Source organism: Myotis daubentonii, chromosome 5, assembly GCF_963259705.1.
Source record: "Myotis daubentonii chromosome 5, mMyoDau2.1, whole genome shotgun sequence".
NCBI lineage: Eukaryota > Metazoa > Chordata > Mammalia > Chiroptera > Vespertilionidae > Myotis > Myotis daubentonii.
In genome coordinates this window covers 5,098,000-5,124,070 of record NC_081844.1, presented here as the reverse complement: position 1 = coordinate 5,124,070, position 26,071 = coordinate 5,098,000, and the positions used below count along the sequence as shown (strand labels likewise).

General features: G+C 62.7%; 1 protein-coding gene across 5 annotated transcripts in view; it reads right to left on the bottom strand.

Annotated features, from left to right (window-relative positions):
• FLT4 (fms related receptor tyrosine kinase 4) overlaps positions 1-24,662 on the bottom strand; it is a 41,159-nt gene extending 16,497 nt beyond the window's left edge. For 2 of the 5 annotated variants that reach the window (XM_059695631.1, XM_059695628.1), the window contains exons 1-12: positions 24,547-24,662; positions 9,275-9,371; positions 8,465-8,709; positions 8,168-8,280; positions 7,887-8,052; positions 7,568-7,707; positions 7,104-7,272; positions 6,686-6,803; positions 4,008-4,162; positions 3,758-3,920; positions 2,078-2,204; positions 914-1,022 (exon numbers count right to left, since the gene is read on the bottom strand). In XM_059695631.1, the coding sequence (XP_059551614.1) occupies positions 914-1,022; positions 2,078-2,204; positions 3,758-3,920; positions 4,008-4,162; positions 6,686-6,803; positions 7,104-7,272; positions 7,568-7,707; positions 7,887-8,052; positions 8,168-8,280; positions 8,465-8,709; positions 9,275-9,371; positions 24,547-24,613 (1,669 nt within the window). In that variant the 5' untranslated portion in view covers positions 24,614-24,662. The remainder of the gene's footprint in view (positions 1-913; positions 1,023-2,077; positions 2,205-3,757; positions 3,921-4,007; positions 4,163-6,685; positions 6,804-7,103; positions 7,273-7,567; positions 7,708-7,886; positions 8,053-8,167; positions 8,281-8,464; positions 8,710-9,274; positions 9,372-24,546) is intronic. The other 3 variants (XM_059695629.1, XM_059695632.1, XM_059695630.1) reach the window with 2 other exon arrangements.
• Between the last annotated feature and the right edge of the window lie 1,409 nt (positions 24,663-26,071).

Below are 26,071 nucleotides of genomic sequence, written 5' to 3'. Positions count from 1 at the left end.
CACAGTGACACTGACTCACCTGCCAGGTGCTTGCTCTTCCTTGCCCACTGGCCGCTGGACTCACTCAGCTCTCAGCCAACGTTATGCATCAGGTAGGTCTGGGCCAGGGACACCCCCGGAGTCTTCTTCACCACTTCACTCCCCCTCACTGACCACTGACCACTGACCACTGGGGCCAACCAACAGAAGTCAGCCCCACGGGCTCTCCTCCTGCCTCCTTCCAGCTCTCTCCTGGTCATGCCCCAACCTGGCTGCTGTCCCCCCTCTCCCGTAGCCCCATCATCAGTGAGTTCTTTGTCCCCAGACTCAGTGGGGACCGGAGTCCCATCCTGCCTCGCTGTTGACCACACCCCACCTCCGTCAGCAGTAGCTTTCTTGCTCCGACTGCTTCTGGCCACTCGTCAGGCTCCTGAGGGCTCCGCCACCCAAAGTGTTATCTCTGGCTCCATCTCTCTCCCAGGTCCCCCCACATACACACACACCCCTGGGCCCAGGGACTTCCTTTCACGGGTCCTCAGCTTTCCTGAGGTCACTGACACGTTTGAGAAGCCGAGGGAGCTCTGGAGCTTCTCCCCAGAGAGAAACACACCCCTGAGCCACCTCTTCAGATCCAGGGCTTGGGAAGGGGGTTGGAGGGAGGCAGTTAGGTGGGGCTTCGGGGAGCAGGACAGCCCCCTGGTCGGGGTGCCTCCAGGGCTGAGGGCAGAGGTTGCTACTCCGTCCAGCGGACCAGCATGGCCCTCCAAATCTAGCCCTGTTGCCCAGGCCCAGGGCCCTGGGGCCCTGGATAGCTCCCCGGGGTGCTCCACCAGGACCTCAGGGGACCCCAACCTGGTCCCCTTGTCCTCTCCAGGCTTGTTCTCCTCTCCTGCCCACCTGGTCCCTGACCACCAGGCCCACCCAAGTCACTCACTGGTCACATAGAAGTAGATGAGCCGCTCATCCTGGCCCACCTTGTTGAAGACCGTGCATTTGTACATGGCAGACACGTTGGCATCCTGGATCACCAGCTTGCTCACCGTCTGGGCAAAGCACAGGCAGAGGATCTGTTTCCTGCCTGAGTTCCCCACCCGACCTTCCCTTTCTGCAAGGAGGCCGCTGTGCCCACCAGAGTAATGGGGGGAACTGAGGCTCTGAGCTGAGGTGACAGAGCTCAGAGACAAGACCAGGGATGGGAGGCACGGGAGTGAAAGTAAGGCCTTCAGGCAGCAGCAGGGGGGGTGGTCCTCGGGAAAGTTAGGGGGCCGGGCTGTGGAAGCTGGCATCAGCAGTGGCTGGGGTCAGAGGGCGGCATAGGCAGGGCCAGAAAGGCTTCTGGCGGTGGATGTGCCATTTCAGGAGGGGACGGGGGCCTAGTGCTGCCAGGCCAGGCCAGGCCAGGGCCAGGATTCAGACTGGGGTCACGTCAAGGGTCAGGCTGTGGCCTAAGATGAGCAGCAGGTCACGGTGTGAGATCCCCGTGACAAGTGCACCGTGGCCCAGGGCTGCCCACACACCTCTCCCAGCTCCCTGGGGTAGTGACAAGGGGAGGGGCTGGTCCTAGACACCCAGAAGGGTGCTGGCCTTGGGGAGTAGGAAGCTGGGAGGCAGGGTAGGCCACAAGCCCTGCCTACCATCCAAAGACCCCCCCTACTTTAAGCTGGGCACTTCCTGGCCAGGCCTGGAACAGGAAGAGGCTCTGGAGGTGTGTAGGAAAACAGGAAGTGACCGTAGGAAGTGGGTGCCTTTGTTCAGTCCCCTCCCCTGCCTGGCCGCTTCTCAGCATTGCCCCCAGGCCGGCCAGCGGCTCAGCCGCCTTTGGTGGGACCAGGCCAGCCCCCAGCCTGGAGCCAGTGGGCAGCTGGACCCATGGCCTGGCCGGGCAGCCTGAATCTTATCTTTCTCGTTCGGGAAGTGGCCGGAGGTCCTTTCCCCACCCCCCACATGCAGGCAAGGGAGCTGAGGCCCCGACACTGCAGAGAGGTCACCCCTCAACCGCTGCCCCCAAAGCCCTGCAGGCCTGGTGGGCACCCAGAGGCCAGAGAGGGCCTCGCCTCCCTCCTCCTCTTGGCCAGTCCGTGGTGCGGCTGGCCCCTACCTTATTCCTCCCCTCCACACACTCCGTCCAGGTGTCCAGGCTCTCGATGGGGTTCACAGCGTCCTGCGTGGTCACCTCCCTCCAGTCCCGGCACTGTGGCATGCGGTCCCGCTGTTGCCGCCGGCTGCTGGGGACGAGGGTTGACAAGGGCCAGTTAGAGGTCTGGGCGGGGAGGGTCCCCAAGGGGGTAAGGTTGAGCCTCTGTCATATTCAGGGTCACCTTCTACACTGCGTGGGTGAGGCTGGCCTTTGGCTGGGGTGAGCAAGAGGGCAAGAGCGTTTGCTGCTGGAACACTGTCTCCCACTCTTTTTTATTTTTATTGATTTCACAGAGGAAGGGAGGAGAGATAGAAACATCAGTGATGAGAATCACTGATTGCCTGTCCTGCACGCCCCCCACTGGGGATCGAGCTCACAACCAGGCTTGTGCCCTTGACCGGAATCGAACTTGGGACCCTTCAGTCTGCAGGCCGACGCTCTATCCACTGAGCCCACCAGCCAGGGCTGTCTCCCACTCTCTATGTTCAGGGCCCTGCGGGGACTGCCAGACACAGCCTTCGGCGGCTCTGTGCTCGCCCTCCAGCATGCTGTGCCCACCGCCCCCACTCACACGCACCCCTCCTGCAAAGCCCACCCAGATCCCCAAGGGCAGCAGTCAGCACTCCTGCTCCAGGCACCCCCCACCCCCTCTTTCAGAGCTGCAGCCCCTCCTGGGGCCAGGTGGGACTGGGTCTCCCACTAGGACCTGGGCCCCAAGGGAGGCTCTTGTCTGCCCTGGCGGAGCAGAGCGGCCCTGGGGCCCTGTCAGTCGGTACAGAACAAAATGGTGAAGCATCAGAGGGAAGCACATCTGGAGGTGCCAGCAGTGACCCTCGGCCTGTGTTCTAGAAGAATCTATGAGCCTTGGACGCTGTGGGTGGCTCAGGCCCAAAGGCCACCCCTTGAGCCTCCCACACTGACCCGCTGAGCTCACAGCACCTACGGGGGCTGCTGCCCTGTCTCCTCCTTGGCCCCCAGCGCCTGTCCCTCCCCAGCCTGGACCCTCCCACCTCACAAGGATCTCTTGCTAAATGGCCAATCTGACCTGACACCCCTGCTCAGCACCCTTCCCTGGCTCTAGTGCCTTCCAGACCTCTGCCACCTCTGCACCCTCCCCTCTGGTCCCCTGCTTGGCCAAGTTGTCTCTGCCCCGAGAGTTCTCCCCAGCTGTCTGCCCAAGTCATTGTAAACGGGTATGGCAGCAGAGGGGCAGGCTCACTGCTTACAGCTGTCGCCTTGGCAAAGCCACGTCCCTTCTCAGATCCCGCTCCTCCTCTTAGGGTGACTGTAAGCGCTGCACAGAGGAGCTCAGGAGCGAGGCCATGCTGGCGTGCCAGGGGCTCGGCACACGTCTCCTGAAAGCGGCCCAGCTCTGCCCACCGGGCAGAAGTGTCCCCCTGGACGCCACAGGCACAGCCTTGGGTCTCTGATGATACGGCTCTGGGGGCTTTGCTCTCCAGGCAGGGGGGTGGGCCCGACGGCTGCAGGGGTGTCTGAGCCTTGCTCAGATGGGATGGTGCCAGGGGTTGGCTGCGGTGCATGGTGACAGGGTTTGCGTTTAGAGCAGGGCTCTCGGGAGGGGTGCGGGCAGTGAGTGGGGGTCAGGGCTGAGGGTGAGCACAGGGCTGGAGCCACACTCACAGGCTGCGCTGGGCGAAGGTCTTGCAGGGCGTCCACGGCCGCCAGTACCACTGGACGCTGAGAGGAGGGGGCACGCCGTAGGCAGTGCAGGTGAGGGCCTGGCGACTGTGGCGGGAGTAGATGCTGGGGGAGGAGGCCTCCTTCTCATGGATATTGGGAGGCACTAGGGGCACAGGCAGGCAGCTGGTCAGCCGGCCCCCTGGCCACACCCGCCCGCCCTCCCATCCCCTCCCCTCCCACCTGCCCCTACCGTTCACCACCAGCTCCAGGCTGATGTTGCGCTTCAGGCCGGCCATGGAGTTCCACAGGGCGAGGGTGTAGACGCCTGCGCTGGCCTCGGTCACCTCTTTGAGCACCAGGGCATGCGGACTGTGGCGCCCGGACACAGCCTTTCTGTCCTTGTACCTGGCCCGGGAAGGGAGTTCAGGGCGCTCCATGGTTCCTACCTCCACCCCCCCTGCCCTCCTTCCCTGCCACACCCCAGCCCCTGCAACTGGAATGCACTGTTGGGAGCAGGACCCCTGCAGGCCAGGAGGCTGCTGGGTGCAGGGGAGGGCAGTGGACCCTGCACAGAGAGCAGATGGCCTACAGCTGTGGGGGTGGCCGCCAGGCAGGAGCACGCCCCACAGGCTCAGGAGCACTGAGGTCTGGACAGGGCTTCCCACAGGCGCCTCCTCTCTGGCCTGTCTGTGGCCAGGGCCAGCCTCCGGCCGCCAGGCTCTGAGGCCCGCGGGAGTGCCCTGACACCTTCCCCACAGGCCCTGTCCCTTCCCCACGGGTTTCAGTGAAGGAGGGAGGTGCAGTCCCCGGTGCAGCCTGGACCCTGGCCCTGTTGGGCCCTGCCTCCCTCTGGAGCTCGAATTCACCGTCCCCCTCCCTCCTCCATGTAACCAAGCACCCGCTGATCAGACAAGCCTGGGAACCAGCGGGCCTCGCCCTGCTCTGCTGCCTGCTCTCCTACACTCTGCTTCCCATGCTCCCCCCGAGCTGGGCTGTCCCCTCACCGCTGCGGCCCCTGCACAGAAGCGGTGCCGGGCACCAGGAGGTGCCCAGGGCATGTGTGAACTGGGAGGGGCACCCCCGGTCCTGAGCTGCACCCGCGTTCTGGACTCTGCCTGGAAACACATGGTCCTTGACAGGCAGGCGCCTTCCCGGAAGGCCCAGGAGGGGCACCGCCCTCGGGCAGAGCCAGCGCGAGGGGGATGAAGGGGCTCTTCTCAACTGTGGCACCACAGCCCCACCGGGAGGGACGGGACTCACTGGGGCCACAGGGCAGGGCGGGGTGGTGCTGTCCTGAGTCTGCCACCTGCCACCTCTGCGATCCTAGCGAAACCCTTCACTGCCTCAAGCCCGTGTCCTCATCTGAAAACTGGGGAAATGGCCCTGGCCAGTTTGGCTCAGTGGATAGAGCGTCAGCCTGCGGACTGAAGGGCCCTGGGTTAGATTCCGGTCAAGCGCACATGCCTGGGTTGCAGGCTCAATCCCCAGTAGGTGGTGAGCAGGAGGCAGCAGATCAATGATTCTCTCTCATTGATGTTTCTCTCTCTCTCCCTCTCCTTTCCTCTCTGAAATCAGTAAAATATATGTATTTTTAAAAAGAAATGAAGTGCCCTTCTGGCAAGGTCGTGAGGGCTAGCTGAGGCCTGGCGCTTCGGAAGCTGAGGGCCAGCCTGGATGTCCACTAGGTTCCCACCCAGCCACTCACTCAGTCATCACATACCCAGCAGTGGCCCCGTGGGCTGTGGCGGCCACGGTGACCACTAGTGTCCTGGGAAATGTCTCACTTGTCGGAGGAAGATGTTGGCCAAGTGAGAAGAGAATGGCCAGCTGTGGTGGGAACGGTGCTACGCAGCCGGCTGTGTGAGGGTCGGCCCTGGGCCAGATCCCAGGTGCAGCACAGCCAGCCGCCCAGCCAGGGCCGGGTCAGTCCTGAGGGCCTTGGAGGACAGGTCAGGCCCAGGTGCTCAGGAGGCCACGCCTGTGAGGGAGCCTCCAGGCTGCATCCCTGCTCTTCAGACCCTGCCTGATGGGCCCTGCTCTTGCACCAGGTGTCCCCAGTGGACCCCAAAGTCTGTGGCCTCAGAGGCAGGGTCGCCCCGGGCCCAGGACCAGGGGATGCTGGGCCCTCCAAGAGAAGCCTGCTCCCCGCGGCCGGGCTCCTGCCGAGCGCAGGTCCGCGCTTTCGGAGAGGCTCTGCAGCTGGGAAAGCACAGAGCGGGCTCCCGGGGGCTCTGGGCTCAGGCAGGAATGCCCTTCCCTTTCCTGGCCTCTTCTCCTCATCGCTGTGATGGAGGTCAGGTGAGAGTGTGACGCCCCAGGGTTGGGCCACGTGGGCTGCTCAGACAACCTGAGGGTGCTGGGGGGCGCTGTGCATCCCCGAGTTCTGGGGGAGCTCTCAGGAGTGCTGGCCAGGGCAGAGCCAGCACCGAGGGAGCCCTCCCTGACCCCATGACTTTGCTTTAGGGGCTCCAGCAGCCTGCGGGCGTCCACGAAGCCCTCGCTCACTGCCACGCCGCACAGGCCTGGCCCCCCAACAGCCTGTGAACCCCTGTGGCATCACCGAATTCTAGATGGGAGGGCCCTGAGGTGGCACGCTGTCGGGACGAGGCCTAAGGAAACCTGAAGCCGTTGCTGCGGGCAGGCAGGGCTCTGTGATGCGCTCCAGGCGCAGGACCTCAGAGGCTGAGCGCGTGCAGGAGGCAGTGGGAGCCCCTTGCTGCGCCCACCACACCCGCACACACCTGGAGGCTGGCATTTACCAGTTTCCACAGTTTAGCAGCAACCCAGGCTGGATTATCGCGTTATACGCATGCTCCTTAGCGCCTTCAGAGGGGGCCCTCGCACAGGCCCAGCCTGGGAGGATGCTGCCCTCCTCACCCAAGGTCAGCCAGGCCTGCAGGTAATGAGGGGCAGGAGCCAGGACTGTACCATTGGAACTCCGGTGGGGGGTACGCAGCTAGCTTCACGGGCAGCTTCACCAGCTTGTCTCCTGCCGTGGCTTCCAGGACGGGGCCCTTGAGCCACTCGACGCTGATGAAGGGTTTTTCTGCCAGACGGGAGGCATCGGTGTAAACCCAGGGGCTGGCATCGCTCACCCACCACTGCCCAGGGCCTCAGCCATGGCCCTGCGCCCCGAGGACAGACCCTTGCAGACGGGGGCTCACTGCCCAGCAGGGTGTGGGGGCCAGACCGGCCATCCACCCTCAGCCCCCCCTTGCCCTGGGCTGGACTTCATCCTGCTTGGTGCACTATGACCTCTGACCCTGGCCCAAGCTGCCCAGGACCCTGTTCACAGGCCCGGTGACCCCCTAGGCCCTCTGGGCACGCGGACCCCACCCAGACGCACCGTGCACGATGACCTCGGTGCTCTCCCGGAACCGCTGGACGCCATTGTTGGCCTCGCACGTGTACGGGCCGAGGTCGCGCTGGCTGACGTTGTGGACGGTCAGGATGCTGGAGAGCTCTGTGTGGGTCTGCTGGGAGCGCCGCTCGGGCACCCACTTGCCCCGCTCAGCCTGCCCGTGCCCAGGGGAAGTGCAGGGTCAGAACAGGCAGCCCCGGAGGGCTGACACCGAAGGCACGCACCCAGCCCAGCCAGCAGTGACGGCGGAGCCGGGACGCACCAGAGTCATCCCCGGGGGAGGAACATGTCCCCGTCAGACCAAGGCTCCTGGGGCAGAGCGCAGTCGGCACCTCCGCCACACGCAGGCAGAGTGCCGGGCCAGGCAGGAGCGGCACAGGGTGGGCCGGGCAGGGGTGGGACGCCTGGAGGTGGCCCGGGCACAGCCCTGGCAGAGCCCGCGGCCTTACCTGCTTCCCCGGGTAGTCCCAGTCGAAGGTGACCCCCGAGTTGAACTCGGCCCACACGGTGCAGTTCAGGACCAGCTTTTCCCCGACGAGCAGCTCCATGGACTTTTTGGGGAACAGCTGGATGTCGTAGAGCTCGTTGCCTGGCGACACAGGAGCAGTGACCCCCAAGCCCCTCACCAGCACAGCACCCGGAGTGCAGGGCGCAGGGCACCCACCAGGACCCGCTGTGGCACCTACGGCCCCATCACTGAGAATCTGGGGTCTCCATCTCCCCCTGCAGTCTTCCTCCCGGGACCCCGTGGCCCAGGACAGCCCCTACCTGTGATGTGCACGATGAAAGGGTTGGACAGGAAGGCCTGGCCGCCCCAGGTGGTCTCGCACTGCAGATACAGGGTCTCACGCAGCAGCGGCGTGGGCACCCGCATGCCCTGGCGGTCATCCCACACCACGTCCTGCCCGTCGGGCTGCAGCACGGAGCTTGGCTGCTGGGATATGGTGGCCGTCAGCTCCCGCTGCCCCCTTCCTCCTGGCCAGGTCAATGGCTGCCTTTCCCAGGGACAGGACAGGAGGGCTAGGTCGTGGGGAGTGAGGGGGCTGTACCAGGCGCAGGGTGACGTTGAGGCCAGGGATGGACACCAGGCAGGGCACCCACATGGAGTCCTTCCTGTCGACCAGGAGCGTGCCTGGCTTGTTGATGAACGGCTGCTCCGAGTCTGCAGAGAGAGCGCAGTTTGTGGGAAGGGCAGGTGGAGCTTGGGGAGGTCTCTGCCCAGGTGGGGGCTCCGGGGCAGTCCTCCGAGGTCTGGAGGCCAGGGGTGGGGGTGGGGGCCAGCTACGCCTCCAGGACCCTGCCTGTCACCTCGCTGGCTGCAGGAGCGCGTGGGGCTGGGCCCTCACCTCTTACGAACACGTAGGTGCTGGCCGCGGTGGTGCCCTCGATGCGGGCCTTAATGTACTTGTAGTGGCAGCCATAGCGGCCCGTGTCGTTGGCGTGGGCCTCGGGAAGCAGCAGCACCTTGCAGTAGGGCCGGGCATCTGTGCCTTCGCAGTCGCGAACGAACCCCAGGTCTTCACTGTCCTTTTCCCCCGTGGCTGGCGCTTCCTGAGCCCCCGGCCAGGCCCACTGGAGCGGGTGCTGCCCCCTGGCAGAGGAGGCAGAGGTCAAGAGGGGCTCCCCTGCAGCCCCAGGGCCAAGGCTTGCGCACAGCTGTCTCACCCGGAGGTCAGGCCAGCGGGTGCCGGGGCACACACCACGGACCCAGCCCACAGCGGGCACTGAGTCCCGGCCTCTGCCTGGCTCGGGCCTCTGTGCGGCAGGCTGGCCTCCGAGGGGCCGGGCCTCGGTCACACCTGGGCTGCAGGGGGCTAACATGTCGGGGCCTTTGACATTGGCTAACTGGCCTGGGCTGAACAGCGGCTGCTGACGTGGGTGCAGGGTGACCCAAGGGTGGGTGCAGGGTGATGGTCTGTGATCCGTGTGAAATGACCAGGGGTGGCTGTGGGGGAGGTGGGTGCAGGGTGCCTGGGTCTGCAGGGTCTGCCAGCTCCCGGGCCCCCAGGGAGGCCCACTAAGCCTCAAGGCCTCTCTGCCCGGAGGGGCTGCCTCCTGGGCTCCCCACCACCATCTCCGGCCTCAGTTCTTAGTCTCCTTTGCCTGACAGACAAGAGGGCCCCGGGCCCCTGCTCCTCTGGCTGGGGGCTGAGTACCTGCAGGAGATGGACAGGCTGTCGTTGGAGTCAATGACGTGTGTCTCCTCCGTGATGTTCAGGGTCGGGGGGCTCATGGAGTAGCCACTGACCAGGCCTGGGGTAGGGGACAGGGTTAGTGTGGCGCCGGGTCACGAGTTCACGCGACAATGTCAACCAGGCGCAGACCCCCCTAGGGCAGGGGCCCCGGGAAACAGGACTAGGCGCTCCCTGCCCACGGCTCCTGCCCAGGACCCACCCAAGTGAGCCCTGGCCGAGGCCGGGATCCAGCCCAGACCCCTGGCCCCATGGGGCTGAGCTGCCAGCAGGAGGTTGGGGGGGATACTCAGACCTCATCCTGCATTGGGGAGGCCTGCCGGTCACCTGGGCCTTGTGCACCCCACATATCTGCCCAAAGGCCCCTCGCTTCTGCCTGTGAGGGGTCCTCGCAGTGCAGACTGTCCCCGAGCATGCCCAGAACTGAGCCTTGGCTTCCCAGGACCTCGTGCTCCGCCAGGTCCCATGGAGTCCACCTCATGTGTCCTTGGCCCCAACTTCTGTCCAGCCTCCAGGCCCTACTGGCTGCCCTAGCTCCTCCTGCTTCAGCCCCGCATGCTTCCCATAGGGCTTGTCCCCAAACACACACATAACTGGCCTGGCCCAGCTGAGCACACGCCCAGCCCCCCAGGACCCTGGCATGGACCCTCAGCTCCTCACCCACCACCCTCCTACCAGCGTGATGGCCTGCGTGTGCGTGCGAGCGAGCGTGTGTGTGTGTGTGTGTGTGTGTGTGTGTGTGTGTGTAAATATGTGTCTATCTGTGGGCATGGATCTGTGTTTTTATGGGGTGGGTGTATATGTGACATGTCTTTGACATGTCAGTGCATGTGCACACATGGACTTTGACATGTTAGTGTGTGTGTGTGCACGTGTGTGATCTGGCAGACCCCGGGAGGTCTGGGTCTGGAACTCTGGCAGATGTATCCTGCCAGGACCATCCTGAGACAACAGGAAGAGAGGACTGCATGGCTGGAGGGCCAGGGCTGTGTCCTGTCCCTCCCCTCAAGTCCCTGTCCTCCCGGGGGGCAGGGTCCACTACCTGCCCCTGCCCCTTCCCTCCCAATGGGTCCAGCTCCTCTGCCCTCCCAACCCAGCTCCCCGAGGCCAGGCCCCCCCCCCCCCCCCCGGTTGGTTCTATACCACCGTGACCCTGCACACCACTATCCTCCCTGGGAAGAGCCCCTGGGTGGTACCTCCATCCACCAAGATCTCGGTGTAGCACCAATGGACAAGGTGGCCAGGGCTGGAAAACCCTCCCCAAGCATCTAGTCCCACTGCACAGACCGGGAAACTGAGGCCCGCCAGCAGGAGCACACTGGCCCCTCAGAGCACCGTGACCGATGCGAAGTCCCTCCTTAGCCTGAAGCCAGGACGCTCCCTCCTGCCCTCAGGCCCTAACAGAAAAGTGGCCTGGGCTCCGCTCCCAGGGGCTTCTCCATGTGGGCTCTGCCACCAGGTGGTGCCTGGCCTCCCATGCACACCAGCCCCCCACTGCATCCCTGGGCTGCTGGAGAGGGTACCCTACATGAGGAGGCCCTCCTGCCGTTGTGAGGGGCCAGGAAGGAATCGGGAAGGCGGCTCTGACCTGGGCCTCAAAGGACAAATAGGATTTCCCAGGCAGCGGAGAGTGAACAAAGCCACAGCAGGCAGACAGCCGGCCTCTGAGCTGCAGAGAGGGGGGCGTGATGGGTTTAGGCTTGGACCACAGGGGAATGAAGGCCCTGGCCTCCCGACGGCTGGCACGTGGTCACCAGAGGAGAGCCTCAGCAGCCAGCACCCCCCTGCCTGGGAATAGGAATCCCCCAGTGATGCCTGCAGTGTTGCCCTGGGGACCCCAGAAAGGCTGAGGGTCCCCTCTTTGGGGTGCACATCAGGGCACACATGGTACCCCTAGCTACGAAGCTGTGGCAGATGTCACAGATGTCAAAGGCTTCCCTTTGCTTCCAAGATAAAGCAGGCCGCTCCCTTCTGCCCACTGCCCTTCTCTCCAGCCTCATCTCCCAACACGTCTCTGAGCGGCATGGACCTCCCACCATCATCCCCAAGTGCCAGGCTTCTCATATCTGAGGTCTCGCCCAGAACATTTGTGCTCCTCCTTCCTGAGAAGCTGACTTGTTCGGGTCTGGCTCATGCTTCCCTTCATATGGAGCAGACAGCTACCCAGACAGTGTCAGCCTCCTCGGTGCTCCTGCTCGATGGACAGGAGGATGGGTGGGTGGGTGGGTGGGTGGGTGGACGGTGAAAGGATGGGTGGATGAATGAATGGGTGGATGGGTGGGTGGATGGATGGGTGGGTGGATGGATGGGTGGGTGGATGGGTGGATGGATGGATGGGTGGGTGGGTGGATGGATGGATGGATGGATGGGTGGATAGGTGGGTGGATGGATGGATGGATGGATGGATGGATGGATGGATGGATGGGTGGATGGATGGATGGGTGGGTGGGTGGATGGATGGATGGATGGATGGGTGGATAGGTGGGTGGATGGATGGATGGATGGATGGATGGTGAGTGGATGGTGGATGGATGGATGGATGGATGGGTGGGTGGATGATGAGTGGATGGGTGGATGGATGGATGGATGGTGAATGGATGGGTAGATGAACGAAAGGGGGGTGGATGGGTGGATGGGTGGGTGGATGGGTGGATAGATGGTGAGTGGATGGGTGGATGGATGGATGAATGGATGGGTGGGTGGATGGATGGGTGAGAGGTGGTTGGACGTGTGGGTGAATGGATGGATAGATGTGTAGGTCACTGGATAGACAAGTGAATGGGGGTGAATGCATGGAAAGGGGAATAGAGCTTGTAGGAGCTTCCTGCCTAGAGGCCACCATACCACCAAAGGAAGCATCTTCCTCCTGTACTGATGCTGTATCAAAGGAGAAGCACCCATTGTGCTTGTCAACCTTTTTACCCATCCAAGTGAGTCTCTTCTCTGTTGCCATAGGCCAGTGGTTCTCAACCTGTGGGTCGCGACCCCTTTGGCTGTGGTCGAATGACCCTTTCACAGGGGTTGCCTAAAACCATCCTGCATAGCAGATATTTCCATTACGATTCATAACAGTAGCAACATTACAGCTATGAAGTAGCAACGAAAATAATTTTTTTAATATTTTATTGATATTTCTACAGAGAGGAAGGGAGAGGGATAGAGAGCTAGAAACATCGATGAGAGAGAAACATCGATCAGCTGCCTCCTGCACACCCCCTACTGGGGATGTGCCCAAAACCAAGGCATATGCCCTTGACTGGAATCGAACCTGGGACCCTTGAGTCCGCAGGCCGACGCTCTATCCACTGAGCCAAACCGGTCAGGGCGCAACGAAAATAATTTTATGGTTGGGTCACAACATGAGGAACTGTATTTAAAGGGCCAGAAGGTTGAGAACCACTGCCATAGGCCCTGACTTGCCCAGTGCCCCTCTGTCTTCACTCACTTCACGGGGACCTGTGCGATCAGCAGACTTTGCTGTAGACATCACTGTCCTCCATCCTTCCTGCCTTCACTGCAACCTGGCTTTCTGAGGACACCACCGGCCCTGTGGTGGTGATTGCTCTCCGTGCAGAACTCCTTGTGGCCACCTCCCCTTCTCCCAGGGCAACACCCACTCCCCACTAAAGCTGTCATCAGCTGTTGTCTTGGTCACTTCCCCTCATTCTCTGCTCCCGGCTCTCCAGCCCCCTCCACCTCAACTCAGGCCATTCCCCATGACTTCAACATCCACACGGATGACTCACCAGCGCCTTTTCAGTCATCATCTCTACGCCTCCCCCGGCCCCCAAGGCCCCTCACTTCCCGGGTACACCCCGTTCCTGGTCCTCCCCAGAAAGTGCGCCATCACCAAGCACCTCTCTTCCTGAGTTTCTCTCCTCTGCCTCCTGCTAGGTGCCCTTGTCGCACTGCTGCCAAGTCCTTCAGCCATATGCGCACTTCCAGGCCAGGGACCCCTCCCCACTGTCACCACCCTCTGGCCTCACCCTTGTCCTGGAACAGCATGGCTCATGGTCCATCACTGCCTCCCACCCTCCACGCCAACCCTGGGACAGCACGTGCCCCTCAGTGGCTCAGCTTCGGCAAGGACGGAGCCACACTGCGGCCTCCGCTCTTTCTTTCCCAGGGGCCGACCTTAACCGGGCCTGGGGCTGCAGGCCAGGGTTTTCCGCCCCCTCCCTGCCCTCTCAGCCTTAATGAAGTGAAGCCATTAGATGGAGACACCCCATGTTTCCACATTCAAACCCCACACCCCCAGCCTGGGGCCCTGAAACCCTCTGACACTCCAACTCCCTGGACCTGACTCCTGCAGATTACTTCTTTCTCTTCTGATCACCAATATTTCTCTGTGGAATCATCTCCTGTCTTATAAGAAAAAATAAAACCCCAATTCCTTGGTCCCACACGCCCTTCCAGCCACTGGTCCTCCTCCATTCCCCTCCTTACAAAGCTCTCTCCCTGTTCCCCTCCTCTCACAGTGCTCGTCCTCCCACTGGGTGCAGCCCCATCCCCTGCTTCACGGCTCCCAGGACCCCCAGGTGCAGGACAGTGGGCCCTCGTGGGCAGGGAGCAGAGCTGTCCCTTCTCTGCTGCCTTCTGCGATCCCACTCTCCCCTCATCCTCTCCTTCCCCTCTGCCTAGCACCAAAGGCTGTCGCCTCACTCTGTTCTCCACCGTCCTCTCTCCTAAATGTCCAGATACCTCCAGTTCTCCATCTCCTGCCCAGACCCCTTCTCTCAACTCCAGCTTGAAGGACCCAGCTACCACTGTGCTTGGCCGCCCCACAGACCCCCGAGTTCCACATGTCTGAGGCTGAACTCCAGACTCACACCTCTCCACCCTGCCAAAGGCTCCTCTTTAAAAATAATAATAATAATAATAATAATAATAATAATTAATGGATGAGTTAGTCTTTAAATATATTTTTTTGATTTCAGAGAGGAAAGGAGCGGGAAAGAGAAACATCAATGATGAGAGAGAATCAGTGACCGGCTGCCTCCTGCACACTCCACACTGGGGATCGAGCCCACAACCCAGGCATGTGTCCTTGACGGGAATCGAACCCGGGACCCTTCAGTTCACAGGCTGATGCTCTATCCACTGAGCCAAACCAGCCAGGGCCAAACGCTCCTCTTTGATAGCGTCCGTCGCCCCAGACAGAGTGGATGGCCATCTCTCCTGCCTGCCCTTCTGTCCACCACCCAGCAGGTCTGAGCCAGGTCCGCCCTCCTGGGGCCTGGGGCCTGCCCGCTGCACTCGGCCCTCATGGCTCCTCGGCCGCTCCTGCCCTCCAGTCCTCACATAGTCGTCAGTGATAGTTTAAGGCATGTTTGTGCTTTCCTGCCTGTGCCTTCCCACTAAGCACTCAGGAAAATCCAAACTCCTGACCTTGGACTGGCACCCCCCCCCCCCATGCCTTCTGGTCCACTTCCTCTCCTGCTCACGCCCTCCAGCCACCACAGCCTGAGGCTCTTCCACAATATGCTCTGCTCCTTGCAAGCCCCCGCCCATTGCACACACCTCTTCTCCTGTTTGCCTCCTCACGTGACCTGCACCGCCGGCTTCTCGCCTTCCGCTTAGACATGACCTCCGCTTCTCAGTCTCCTGGTTGTTTACTTCATCCTTCTTATCACAATTTGTCTAAGTTGTGTTTTCCCAATTCCTCTACTAGACAGTTAGGTTTCAATGGGGTAAGAACAAGGACGGGCCTCTTTTCTACACCACCCTGTGCCTAGCACAGCACCTGGCACAGAGTCAAGGTTCCATAAATACTTGTTTAATGGATGGATGGATGGATGGATAGATGGGTGGATGGGTGGGTGAGTGGATGGATGGATGGATGAATGGATGGATGGATGGATGGCTGAGTGGATGAGTGGATGGATGGATGAGTGGATGAATGGATGAGTGAATGGATGGATGGGTGGGTGGGTGGATGGATGGATGGATGGATGGATGGATGGATGGCTGAGTGGATGGCTGAGTGTATGAGTGGATGGATGGATGAGTGGATGGATGGATGGGTGGATGGATGGATGGGTGGATGGATGGCTGAGTGGATGGCTGAGTGTATGAGTGGATGGATGGATGAGTGGATGGATGGATGGGTGGATGGATGGATGGGTGGATGGATGGGTGGATGGATGGGTGGATGGATGGATGGATGGATGGATGGATGGATGGATGGATGGATGAATGGATGGGTGGGTGGGTGGATGGATGGATGGATGGATGGATGGATGGATGGATGGATGAGTGGATGGATGGATGAGTGGGTGGATGGATGGATGGATGGATGGATGGATGGATGGATGGATGGATGGGTGGATGGATGGATGAGTAGATGGATGGATGGGTGGATGGATGGATGGATGGGTGGATGGATGGATGGGTGGAAGGAAGGATGGCTAAATGGAAGGACAGATAGAGGGACAGAAGGATGCATGGACCAACAGATGCACAGGATGAATGGGTGGATGGTGGATGGAAGGATAGAGGGATGGCTGGCTGGTTAAATAAACTTCTGAGTCTTCCTTTGGGTTGGAACTCTGTCACACCCTGTGGTTCCTCTGGAAAAGATGTTCCAGTTTTAATGACCAGGATCCCTGGGGACCGCGTGTACTCCAGGTTGCTCAGCAGCTGGACAGATCAGGCCTGAGGGCTGCCAGGCCCAGAGGCGCCCTGCTGCCCAGCCCCCACCTGCAGCCCTGAAGAGGGAGCATCCTTCCTGCCGGGCTGTTGTCTGTCCCGCTGTCCTTCCCTTCCCGCAGCAGGAAGCACTGTCATCCTGGCCTCTGCCGCACTCCCCCTGCCTTCCTCTTCCTGGCCCAGGAACTGGCTCCTTCCTTCCCCTGGCCAGTGGCCCTGGCCCCCCGGGCGCAGAGCATCGGGGCGGCACCGCGCCGAGGTCAGGGAGGCCAGAGTGCACACCTCTTCTCTGTGCTGTCAGCAGCCTTGGGCAGGGAGGCTGGCTGGGAGCAGCACACCGGGGTCCTGGTGGGGGGTGGGCAGGAGGGGCAGGAAGTCCTGTGAGTTAGCGCTGACCGTGGCCCAGCGTTCACTGCCTCATTTGATCCTCACACAGCCTGGGAGGGCGGGTGGGGCCTCTGGTCCAGTCAACAGCAAGGAAACAGACGCTCCAAGCCCCCAGTAGTGACGGCCAGCCGCTGTGGTGGAGCCGGGGCTGCTGACCCAGGCCTCTCCCTGCCCAGGGCCCCCCACACTTCTCCACCGCTTCTCTCCTACCACCACCGGAACGCCAGCAGCCTCCTTCCCGGCCTCCAATCTGTTCCTCAGCCCAGAGGAGCGGCTCTTAACCACCTTCGCTGGCCCTTCCTGGTCCTCTGGAGCTGTCCTTGACCTTGGCCTGGCCTCCAGGGTGAGGCCGATCCCAAAAGGCCCCTCCCTCCTGGCCAGTTTCACCTCCCAACCCACCAGCCATACCCACTCTCCACCTGCAGAGCGCACCAGGCCCCGACCCACTGCCCAGCGGGCTGCGGCTGTGTGTCTGTCCCTCCCTGCTCCCCGTGCCTGCAGAACTGCTACTGCTGCTCAGGGCCATGGGGGCGGGGGTGCCTGAGACGAGGCTGCGAGACCACCCCCACTGGGCCCTGACCCGGCCACAGGGGCAACTGTGTCATTGGGCTGCTCCTGGGGGTCAGGATGGCCTGTGACTTCAGAGGTACCTCTCCATCCCTGGCAGAGTGTAGAGGGAGCAGTTATTGCAGGCCTTGTCCTGGTCCCCTGGGGGTGACGGGCTGTGTGGCCGTCACCAGTCACAGCACCTGTGCCAGGAGGACAGCGGCAGCAGGGTCAGGCCAGCGACTGCAGCCTGGAGCTGAGCTGAGGGAGAAGCACCGGGGGACAGCTGGCCATGTGGGGCTGGGCAGGTGGGGGAGACCTGCTCCAGAGCCTGCGTATGGACCTGAGGAAGGTGCGGGGTGTTCTGTCTGGAGTCCCCCCACCTGGCTGGAAGCCTCTGTGCCTTCGGAGATGAAGGGTGAGGGTCAAGAGGCCACTAGTCCCTCTACCCCTGACCCTGCAGGGCTGATGGCTGGGTTAGGAGGGACCCAGTGAACCTGGCTGCGTGCACCACCAAGCCACTCTCTGGCTGTGTGGACGTGGACAGGTCACTTCCTCCAAGCCCCAGTCTTCTCACTCGTGAAATGCGAATGGTTCATCGAATTATTGGGAGCCACAGACCACAAATAACATGATACACAGTAAGAGCCATTGGAAGGACAGTCACTGACGCATGCACACGGAGCCCTTCTTCGTTGCTGCCTGCTGAACGCTTTGCCCGTCACAGCTTTGCATCGCACTGGGACCCTGTGCCATGGTCACAGCATCTGGGGAGGGGGCGCCATAGAACACCTTGCTGGTGGGAGGCGTGTTCAATGGGCTTAAATAGGCTTTGTAGACTGAGTAGGAGTTTGCTGGCCCAGGAAAAGGACACACAGGACAGAGGGACCAGTGCAAAGGCCAGAGGGCCATACAGTGGAGAGATGAGGCCCAGGGCACAGGGCCAGCCTCAGGCTCTGGGCCAATCCTTTCGCCCGGGGCTCTGCTCTTCTCACTCATGTGCTCCCCGCTGTGCTCCCTCCTTCTAGAGGTAGCCCACCTCCGGGGCTTCAAGGCCACCCCTGAGCTCCCCACTATTCCCCGCAGCTCTGCTGAGCTCCCGTCCTGGGGGCCCCTGCTCCTCATAGGTCTTCTGCTGGTTGCCCCTCAACCCTCAGACGCTGACCAGATCACACCCACCACTGGGGACAGCCACGGGGCACACGCTGTGCACCCCTCGCTCCCCGCGTCGTCGTCCCCCCGCCCACCATGAGCAAGTGTTAAAAGGACGGAGAACTCCCAGCACTGGCAAGGATGTGAGCCAACAGGCCTCACAGTAATTTTAAAATGCTCCACACTTTGACCCCTAATTCTGCTTACCCCCAATACATCCTGTTACGACAATAACAGCAAACGCGTGTTAGCACTTTCCGCGGGCTGGCCTGCCAAGCACCCGGCCCTCTAATCTCTACTCCCGCGGCCCCCCCTGCTGCCCCCCCCCCACCCCGCATTCTATTCTCGTCATGTTGCAGATGAGAGAACCAAGGCACCGACTTAGTTAAGTTGCTAGTCAGAGATTACCTTTGGGGACAGGATAACGGAAGCCTCTATTTCCTCCACACGGGGCTGCACTGTCTGCATTTCTGCAGTTTACGAAATGTAAAGGCCTTCACCCGACACCCGACGGGCTCATCCTTCGTCCTCATCCCTCGTCCTCACCAGGAAACGCTGCGCTCCCTCCTGTGACCCGTCAGGCACTAGGACTCTATTCGCCCCCACAGCCATTGGCTGCCAAGTCACGGCCATTCTCAGGTCCAGCACCAAAGGCGGAGGCTGGGAACACCAGGCTTCCCCTCTCCTCCCTGCCACCCTGCAAAGTGCTTTGCACTCAGCGCTCAGATGCCTTGCGAGGGACGCCTTCCAGCCGCTCTAGACATTCCAGGCTGCCCCTCCCCAGCCCCCGCCTCTGGCCAGCCTCCCTGCCCCTCCCCTGACTCAACACACCAGTGTCTCCCCACTGCTTGAGACCTAAGTGGTCAGAGGATCTTTCTAGAACACAAGTCCCTCTCCTGCCTTAAGACCTTTCCCTGCTTCCCCAATGTTGGGGGCAGAATCTGAGCTCCTCCCGTGACCCTCCAGTCAGCGCTGATACCTGCCTGGTGCCTGGTGCCCACTCCAGCCCCAGAATCACAAGCTGAGATGCCTCCCAGGGGCCCCCTGCACAGCTCCACAGACCCCAGCCCCAGCCCCGGACCGGCTCACTGCACTAACTTCCCAGGAGGGCCTTTCCATGGTGTCAGCCCAGCAGTGATGGCCCCTGACCGGCTGGAGGCTCTCGGGGACAAAGGGACAGCACACAGTGTGGCAGGTGCAGAGGTGAGGGATGGGGGTGAGGTGTCCTGCTCTGAGGTGGGCCCATCAGCCAGGCGTGGACCTGGGAGAAGACGTGTCTGTGAGGAGCGGCCTTTTGAGAGGTCTCTGGGGTAGGAGGTGAAAATGTCCCCAAGGTGGCCAGACATTTAGGATCCACACACGCTCCTCTCTGGAGCCTTCCCCAGGGAACGGGGCACCCGCCTGCCCGCCCGCGCCTTCTACCCCCTTGGCCCCCGTGCCACCTGGGCCAGACACCTGTCACCTCCCTGAAGCTGCTCGAGCATCTAGTGGCCACGTCACCCTCCCGCCTTCATTTCCTAGCCTCCAAAATGGGCACAGAAGCCTAGGTCACAGGTTACAACCTTCGCACGCCACCGTGTAGAGCAGCGGTTCTCAACCTGTGGGTCGCGACCCCTTTGGCGGTCGAACGACCCTTTCACAGGGGTCGCCTAAGACCATCCTGCATATCAGATATTTACATGACGATTCATCACAGTAGCGACATGACAGTTGTGAAGTAGCAACGAAAATAATTTTATGGTTGGGTCACAACATGAGGAGCTGTATTTAAAGGGCCAGAAGGTGGAGAACCACTGGTGTAGAGCAAACTGATTAACCTGAGTCCAAGTGTGAAGGTGCGCCCGGCGCCCTTGCGCTCCTGCTTAATGCGAACTATCTCCATCGGGTTAAGTGGTGGCTCTGAGGCTAGAGCTTTAGGTTGAGTGAGGATAGGAGCTCCCCCAGGCCCGCCTGAACGCCTGGGCTCTGGGCTCTCAGGGCCCAGCAGTGGGGAGAAGCGCCCCCTCCATAGGCCCCTCCCACTCGAAGCAGCACCCGGGCAGGGCAGGCCTGGAGTTCTCCCTCCGAAGCCTCTGGAAGGCGGGGTGAAGGGCAGCGCTGGGGCTGGGGGCGTGCCAGGTGGGCCTGGGGCTAGGTTTGCCCTGGGGACCCAGCATGGGGACCTCTACCACCCCCAGGAAGCTGGACTGGGGGCCACTGAAGGCTCAGGGCTCTGCTTTAAATTCATTTTTAAATTTACTGATGAGAGAGAGAGAGAGAGAGAGAGAGAGAGAGAGAGAGAGAGAGAGAGAGAGAGGTTTTGCTGTTCCGCGTGCTTGTGCATTCATTGGTTGATTCTTGTATGTGGCCTGAGGATCCCACTCACAGCCCTGGTGTGCGGGGAGGATGCTCCGATCAATGGAGAGGCAGCTCTGGGGCAGCGCGGAGGCAAGTTCGGGAAGCAGGGAGTGGTGGTGGGGCCGAGTGGGAGTGGGGGCGGCCTGAGAACCCCAGGAGAGGGGTGTAGGGAGGAGGGACCTGGCACATGCGGGCTCCCAGCTCAGCACAGCTGTGGGTGCAGCCAGCTGTGCTGGGCAGTGGCCCTGCCTGGGGTCAGGGCAGGCGGTGTTATCAGGCTGCCCAGCTGCCGCCGAGGTGGCCCCTGCTAAATCGGGCTGTGGGCTCTGCCGCAGGAAGAGGGAAATGCAGGCAGGATGTCCTCTCCTGCGGCCGACAAGTCCTTTCCCATGAACCCCTGCTGACCTTGCTGGCCACGTGGCGGGTCCCCCACTCACCACCCCGACCTGCGCCTGCCCGAGGGGCCCCCACACCCGGCCTGGCCCGGGCAGGGAGCGCCTGTGGTCCGGCCGCCCAGCCTCAGCCACAACGCGATGCAGGCCCGCACCTTCCTCTCCCAGACTCCCGCCTCGGGCCTGACCGGAAAACCCAGATCCCAGAGGAAGCCAGTGTCTGAAAAGGATCGAAACTCAGGAATCCCTGGCTCCAGCCCCGACACATTGGCAGGGTCCTGCTCAGAGGTCGGTGCAGGGAGTGTGAGCGGCTTTCCAGACCCTCGCCCTGCTCACCCCTCTCCAAGGGGCATCTCAGAGGGCTGCGGGTACAGGAATCCGCCACGTGGAGGAAACACCCAGACATGCAGGAGGGGTGGAAGCCAGGACCCTGGGTCCCCTGACTGCCCTCAGCCCCATCTCCTCAAGCGCTCCCAACTTTCCTCTCTCCTCACCTGCCCAGACCCGGGAAGTCCTGCTGGCCACCTCCACCCAGAGGACCTGCCTCCAGGGGGGCACCTCACCTCTCCCCACATCGATCCTCCTCCCGGGGCCCCCATCCGCTGCTGAAGCCAGAGGCTGGCCCTCGCCCCACGTCCCACCCTCCCAGCCACTGTGGCTGCTCCCGGGGCGCCCCCTGGGTTCTCACGCAGCCCCTCGCTAGGGCTCCATCTGGTCCGTGCCTCTGGCGATGCCTCCATGGACCCCGGCCAGGTGGCTCCCCGCTCAGAACCACCCCCTCCACAGGTGCTGCTGGCTCCTGTCACCCCCACCTGGCCTGTTCCCCTCCAACCCCAGACCCCAGCCACATCGAACCACCCATGCAACCCCATACACCGGCTGGGCTTTCCCGCTCTGGGTTGAGGGGGTTCCATTGCGCTGCCTGGAATCCCGTCCTGAGTTTGCAGACCCTCCCGGAAGCTCTGGGCTGCACGTGCTGCTGCCTTCCTGTGTAGCCACAGCTGCCAGCAGGGCCTCCGTGGGGTCACTGAGCACCTCGGTCCCCGTGCCAGACGTCTGATGCCACCTCTGTGTTCCTGCCGGTCTGGCTCCCAGGAAATCCCTGCAGGACGGGTCCAGGTCCAAGGCCCCCTGGGTCCCCGTGAGCGCCACAGCTGGTGACACAGAACCACAGTTGCCTTCTCTGGTCGGGAAGGCACAGCCTGGGGCTGGGGTGTGGGCGGCACAGCCAGGAGCTGGCCCCTCTCCTGTGACACCTCACGGCCGCTGTGCTCTGGGAGCCAGGACCCTTCAGCCACACTGACCCCAGGCTGGGGAGCCGCACCTACACCCCACATCCATGTCCCTGAGCGGGAGCACGTACATCCTATATCCATGTCCCGGAGCACTGAGCGGGGCCAGGGGGCCAGGCCACACCCTGCCTGCACCAGCGTGCACCCCTGCCCCATCCGGCTCAGGCTCACAGCAGGGGCCACCATAGCTGTCCGGTTGTCACCTGCTTCCTCTGCATGTCCCCGAGCTGACTGCCCACTGTCCAGAGGGGCAGACGACCTCTCTAGACTGAGCCCCCGAGAGAAGCCTCTTGGGCCGACCTCTGCCACCTGCCCCCCGACAGGGACCCTGCCAGAGCAACTGGACCAAGACGCCAGGCTGTGAAATCCAGCCCATCGCACTGCCCTCAGGCCTCGCCAGCTCAAGCACAGCCCTCAGGCCTCACCAGCCTGTTGCACTGCCACACTGGCGCAGGGAGAGGGAGAGAGGCGCCCAGGCCATAAGCGACTGGCTTAGGGGGAGAGCAGGGCAGGGCTTGGCACTAGGATCAGAGCGCACCTTGGAGGGGTCAGCTTCAGGGTGCCTAGGCTTCTCACCTGCCGGCGCCTGGCCGCCCACTCCGGCTGGGCGGACACGAACTCAAGTGTCTGTGCTTCTGCTCCAGCGCCCCCACCCCCCACCCCCCATCAGTCCCGGTCCTCCCCACAGCAGCGGCTGGGGCAGGAGCCGGGCTCAGGAGCCAGCAATGGTCTCCTCTACTCTCCGTGGGCGTCTTCCGACCAGCCGAGCCCCGATCCAGCCTGGGCACCCCCTCCAGCAGCTACCATCACTCTCCTCCCCGTCACGTCACTGCCCAACTGCCCGGCTGTCCTCCCCGCAGGACGGGCCTCACCGCTCTCCCTCCTCCCTCCGGAGCCAGCGCCGGGACACCAGCCTCTCCTGGTGCTCATGCCCTGCAGCATCCCATCTCCCAGGGTGCCTCTCCCTCTCGGGCCCCCTGTGAGGGGGCGCCCATCCTGGGCCCTCTCCTCTGCTCCCCGTTAGCTCCCAGCCCAGCCTCTCGTTCACCACACCCAGCTGCCTGCCAGATGTCTCCTCCAGGCGGCCTCCCACCCACTCGGTCCAACCAGGGACCGTGCACTTCTCCTCCTGCACTCACTCAGCCACTCCACAAACACCTGAGCTCCTGTGAGAGCCTGGCCCTGGGCTGGGTGCAGGGGTGAGGAGAGCCCAGGCGAGGCGGGACCAGCTCAGATTGGTGCGGCGTGAGGCCCAGACAGACAACCTCCTCCGGCCTCTCTGGGGCTCCCCCACACCGCCCTCAGCCCGTCAGGCTCTGCTCCCAAAGGCCTGGCTGACTCCCTCCTTTACTATGGCTTCCTGGGGACTGGAGAGAGGTTACATGTCCTTGTCTAAGCGCCCCCGTCTAAGAAATGCGTCTAACACTCCCTGGTGAGGCTTAAGAGACGAAGCATACCAGCCAGTATCTATTGCCCACAGTTTTCCAAAAAGGTGAGCTCGCCATCTCTCCCTTCAGGCCTCCCGCACTCCTCCCCAGCCACTGGGACCCAGGGCTGCCCTCTGGTTTCCAGGGTCACCAGGTCTCGTGTGGAATCCCAGCTCCTCCGATCCTGACACTCTATCCAAGCCCACCCTCTGCCCTCCTCGCCGCCGCTCCCCTTTCCCTCCGACCCCACGCGCAGCCTCCCGCCCGGTTCCCATCACAAGCCCGACTCCCGCCGGGGCCCCTTGCTGGGAACCCGCTCCTGGCTCGGCCGTCAAGCTCCCTGCGCCTCCACAGACGGGGCGGCCGGCCTCCTGCCGCTTCCGTCCCGCTCGTTGCATACAAGTTGCCGCCTCCAGGTTCGCCTCAAATTCCCGCGCGCACCTCGCCGGGTCTTCCCGACGGCGCCGGGCCGCGGCGACGCCGAACCCCTGCCCCTGCGGCTGCAGCCCCGCCGCCCCCGAAACCCCTACCTTTGGCGAAGGCGCGCGCCTGCCCGGGGCGCCCCCTGCGGGCCCGACATCCAGCGCGGACCCGAAGGGTCGGGAAGCGGGCACCCCGGTCAGCGGCCCGGCGGGCACCGCCGCCTCGTCGCCCTGGGAGGGGCTGGGCGCGCGGGTAGGAGGCCCGGGGCGCCTCGGGGAGCGGGGAGGGAAGCGAAGGCTGCAGGTGAGAGCGCAGCGCGAGCGGGCCCGGCCCCGGGGAGCGGACCCCGGACGGCGGGGCGAGGTCGGGAGCCCGGCACCATCCCTGCGCTGCGGGGCCGTGGAAGCCGGTCCCTGGCCTGCCCTTTCCTCTCCTCTCCCGCGCCCCAAAGCGCCCCGGCCGTGTCCGTGTCCCTGGCTCCCGGCCCCATCTCCCCTGCTGCCCAGGCCTGCGGGTGCCCAGCTCCCCGCCCGCCCCCATCGGCGCGGTCCCACCAGTCGCCCCAGGAGTGTCCCCCTCGCGGGCCTCCCCGCGCGGCCGGGCGCGCACGCGGGCGGCGGCGGAGAGCTCACCGCGCTCGCCGTCGAGGAGTCCGAGGCAGAGCCACAGGCGCAGGCACAGCGCGGCGCCCCGCGGCATCTCCGGCTGCGGCGCGGTCCGACCGCCGGCCTCTGCGGGGCGAGCAGCGAGTGAGGCGGCCTGGCCGGGCCGGGCGGGGCGGGGCGGGGCGGGGCTCGGGGCGGGCCAGGCGCCCGGGACCGCCCCCCGCACCTCCGCGCCGCCCGGGCCGGTGGGGTCCCGCCTCGGCCGCGGGTGCCGGCTTCCCGCCGCGAGGGGAGGCGGGCGGGTGCCGGGTGCCCCTGCGGCCAAGCCCCGGGCGGAGAGCAGGTACCACCGGCCTGAGCTGTGCGCTCCCGCCCGAATGGAGCCCAGCAGTCAGCGCAGGACAAAATGTGGCAGCGCGCGTTTTTCTTTAATTTTCTCCCATCAGTAAATGCTACATTTAAGGAAAGAAAAAAAGCAATAATATAACTTAAAGATAGCTGTTTGGGGAACGTTATCTTGCCGCCTACATGGTGCGGACGGCAGCTGTGTGCACCGCGGCCGGGCATCCCGGGTAGTGCACCCCACCCTGCAGGCACCGCCCGCTCCTAGGTCTCCCCTAAATAGTTTTGCTCTGAGCTCATCCTTTTATCAGGTGACACTTAACCCCCTGACTTGGCAACCCTCCCAATGACTTCCTTTCTCTTTTCAGTTGTCTCTAGAATTTTCCTATTTAAAATAAGCCCCACCCTGGCCGGTGTTGCTCACTAGTTAGAGCGTTGGCCCACACACAGAAGGGTCGAGGGTTCCATTCCTGGTCAGGGGTAGTACCCGCATTGCAGGCTCAATTCCTGCCTGGGTGCTGGCATGAGCAGGAGGCAACCAATCGATGTGTCTCTCACCTCTCTCTCTCTGTCTCTCTCTTCCCCCACCCCCCCACTTCTCTCCCACTCTCTCTGGAAATCAATGGAAAAATATCCTCCAGTGAAGATTAACCAATAAATAAATCCTATATAATAAAAGGCTAATATGCAAATCGACAGAACTGGCAGAACAACTGGTGGCTATGACGCACACTGACCACAGGGTGTCAATGCAGGAGCTGCCCCCAGCCTGCAGGCTCCAGGCCAGCCAAGGTGGGTGCCAGCAGGGACCTCCCCATCACCCCACCGGTTGCCCCAGAGATCAGCCCTAATCGCTGGCCAGAACTGTGCACAAATTTCGTGCACGGGGCCTCTCATAAATAAATAAATAAATGTCCCATGATGATGACTATCTCAGTGTGCTTTTGTTCTACTTCATTCACACTTTCCCACCCCTCCCCCGATCTGTGGATCCTAGCCAAAGACCAAGACCAGGCTGTTGATAACAAGTGTAACTAAGAATTGAATACATGCCCTGCCTGCGGCATAGGCTCAGTGGCTGAGCATGGACCCATGAACCAGGAGGTCACGGTTGGAATCCTGGTCAGCCGCACACACGGGAGGGTGGAGAGCTCACTGCACTCGCTGTCCCAGTTGCAGGCTCAATCCCAGTGTGGGGCGTGCAGGAAGC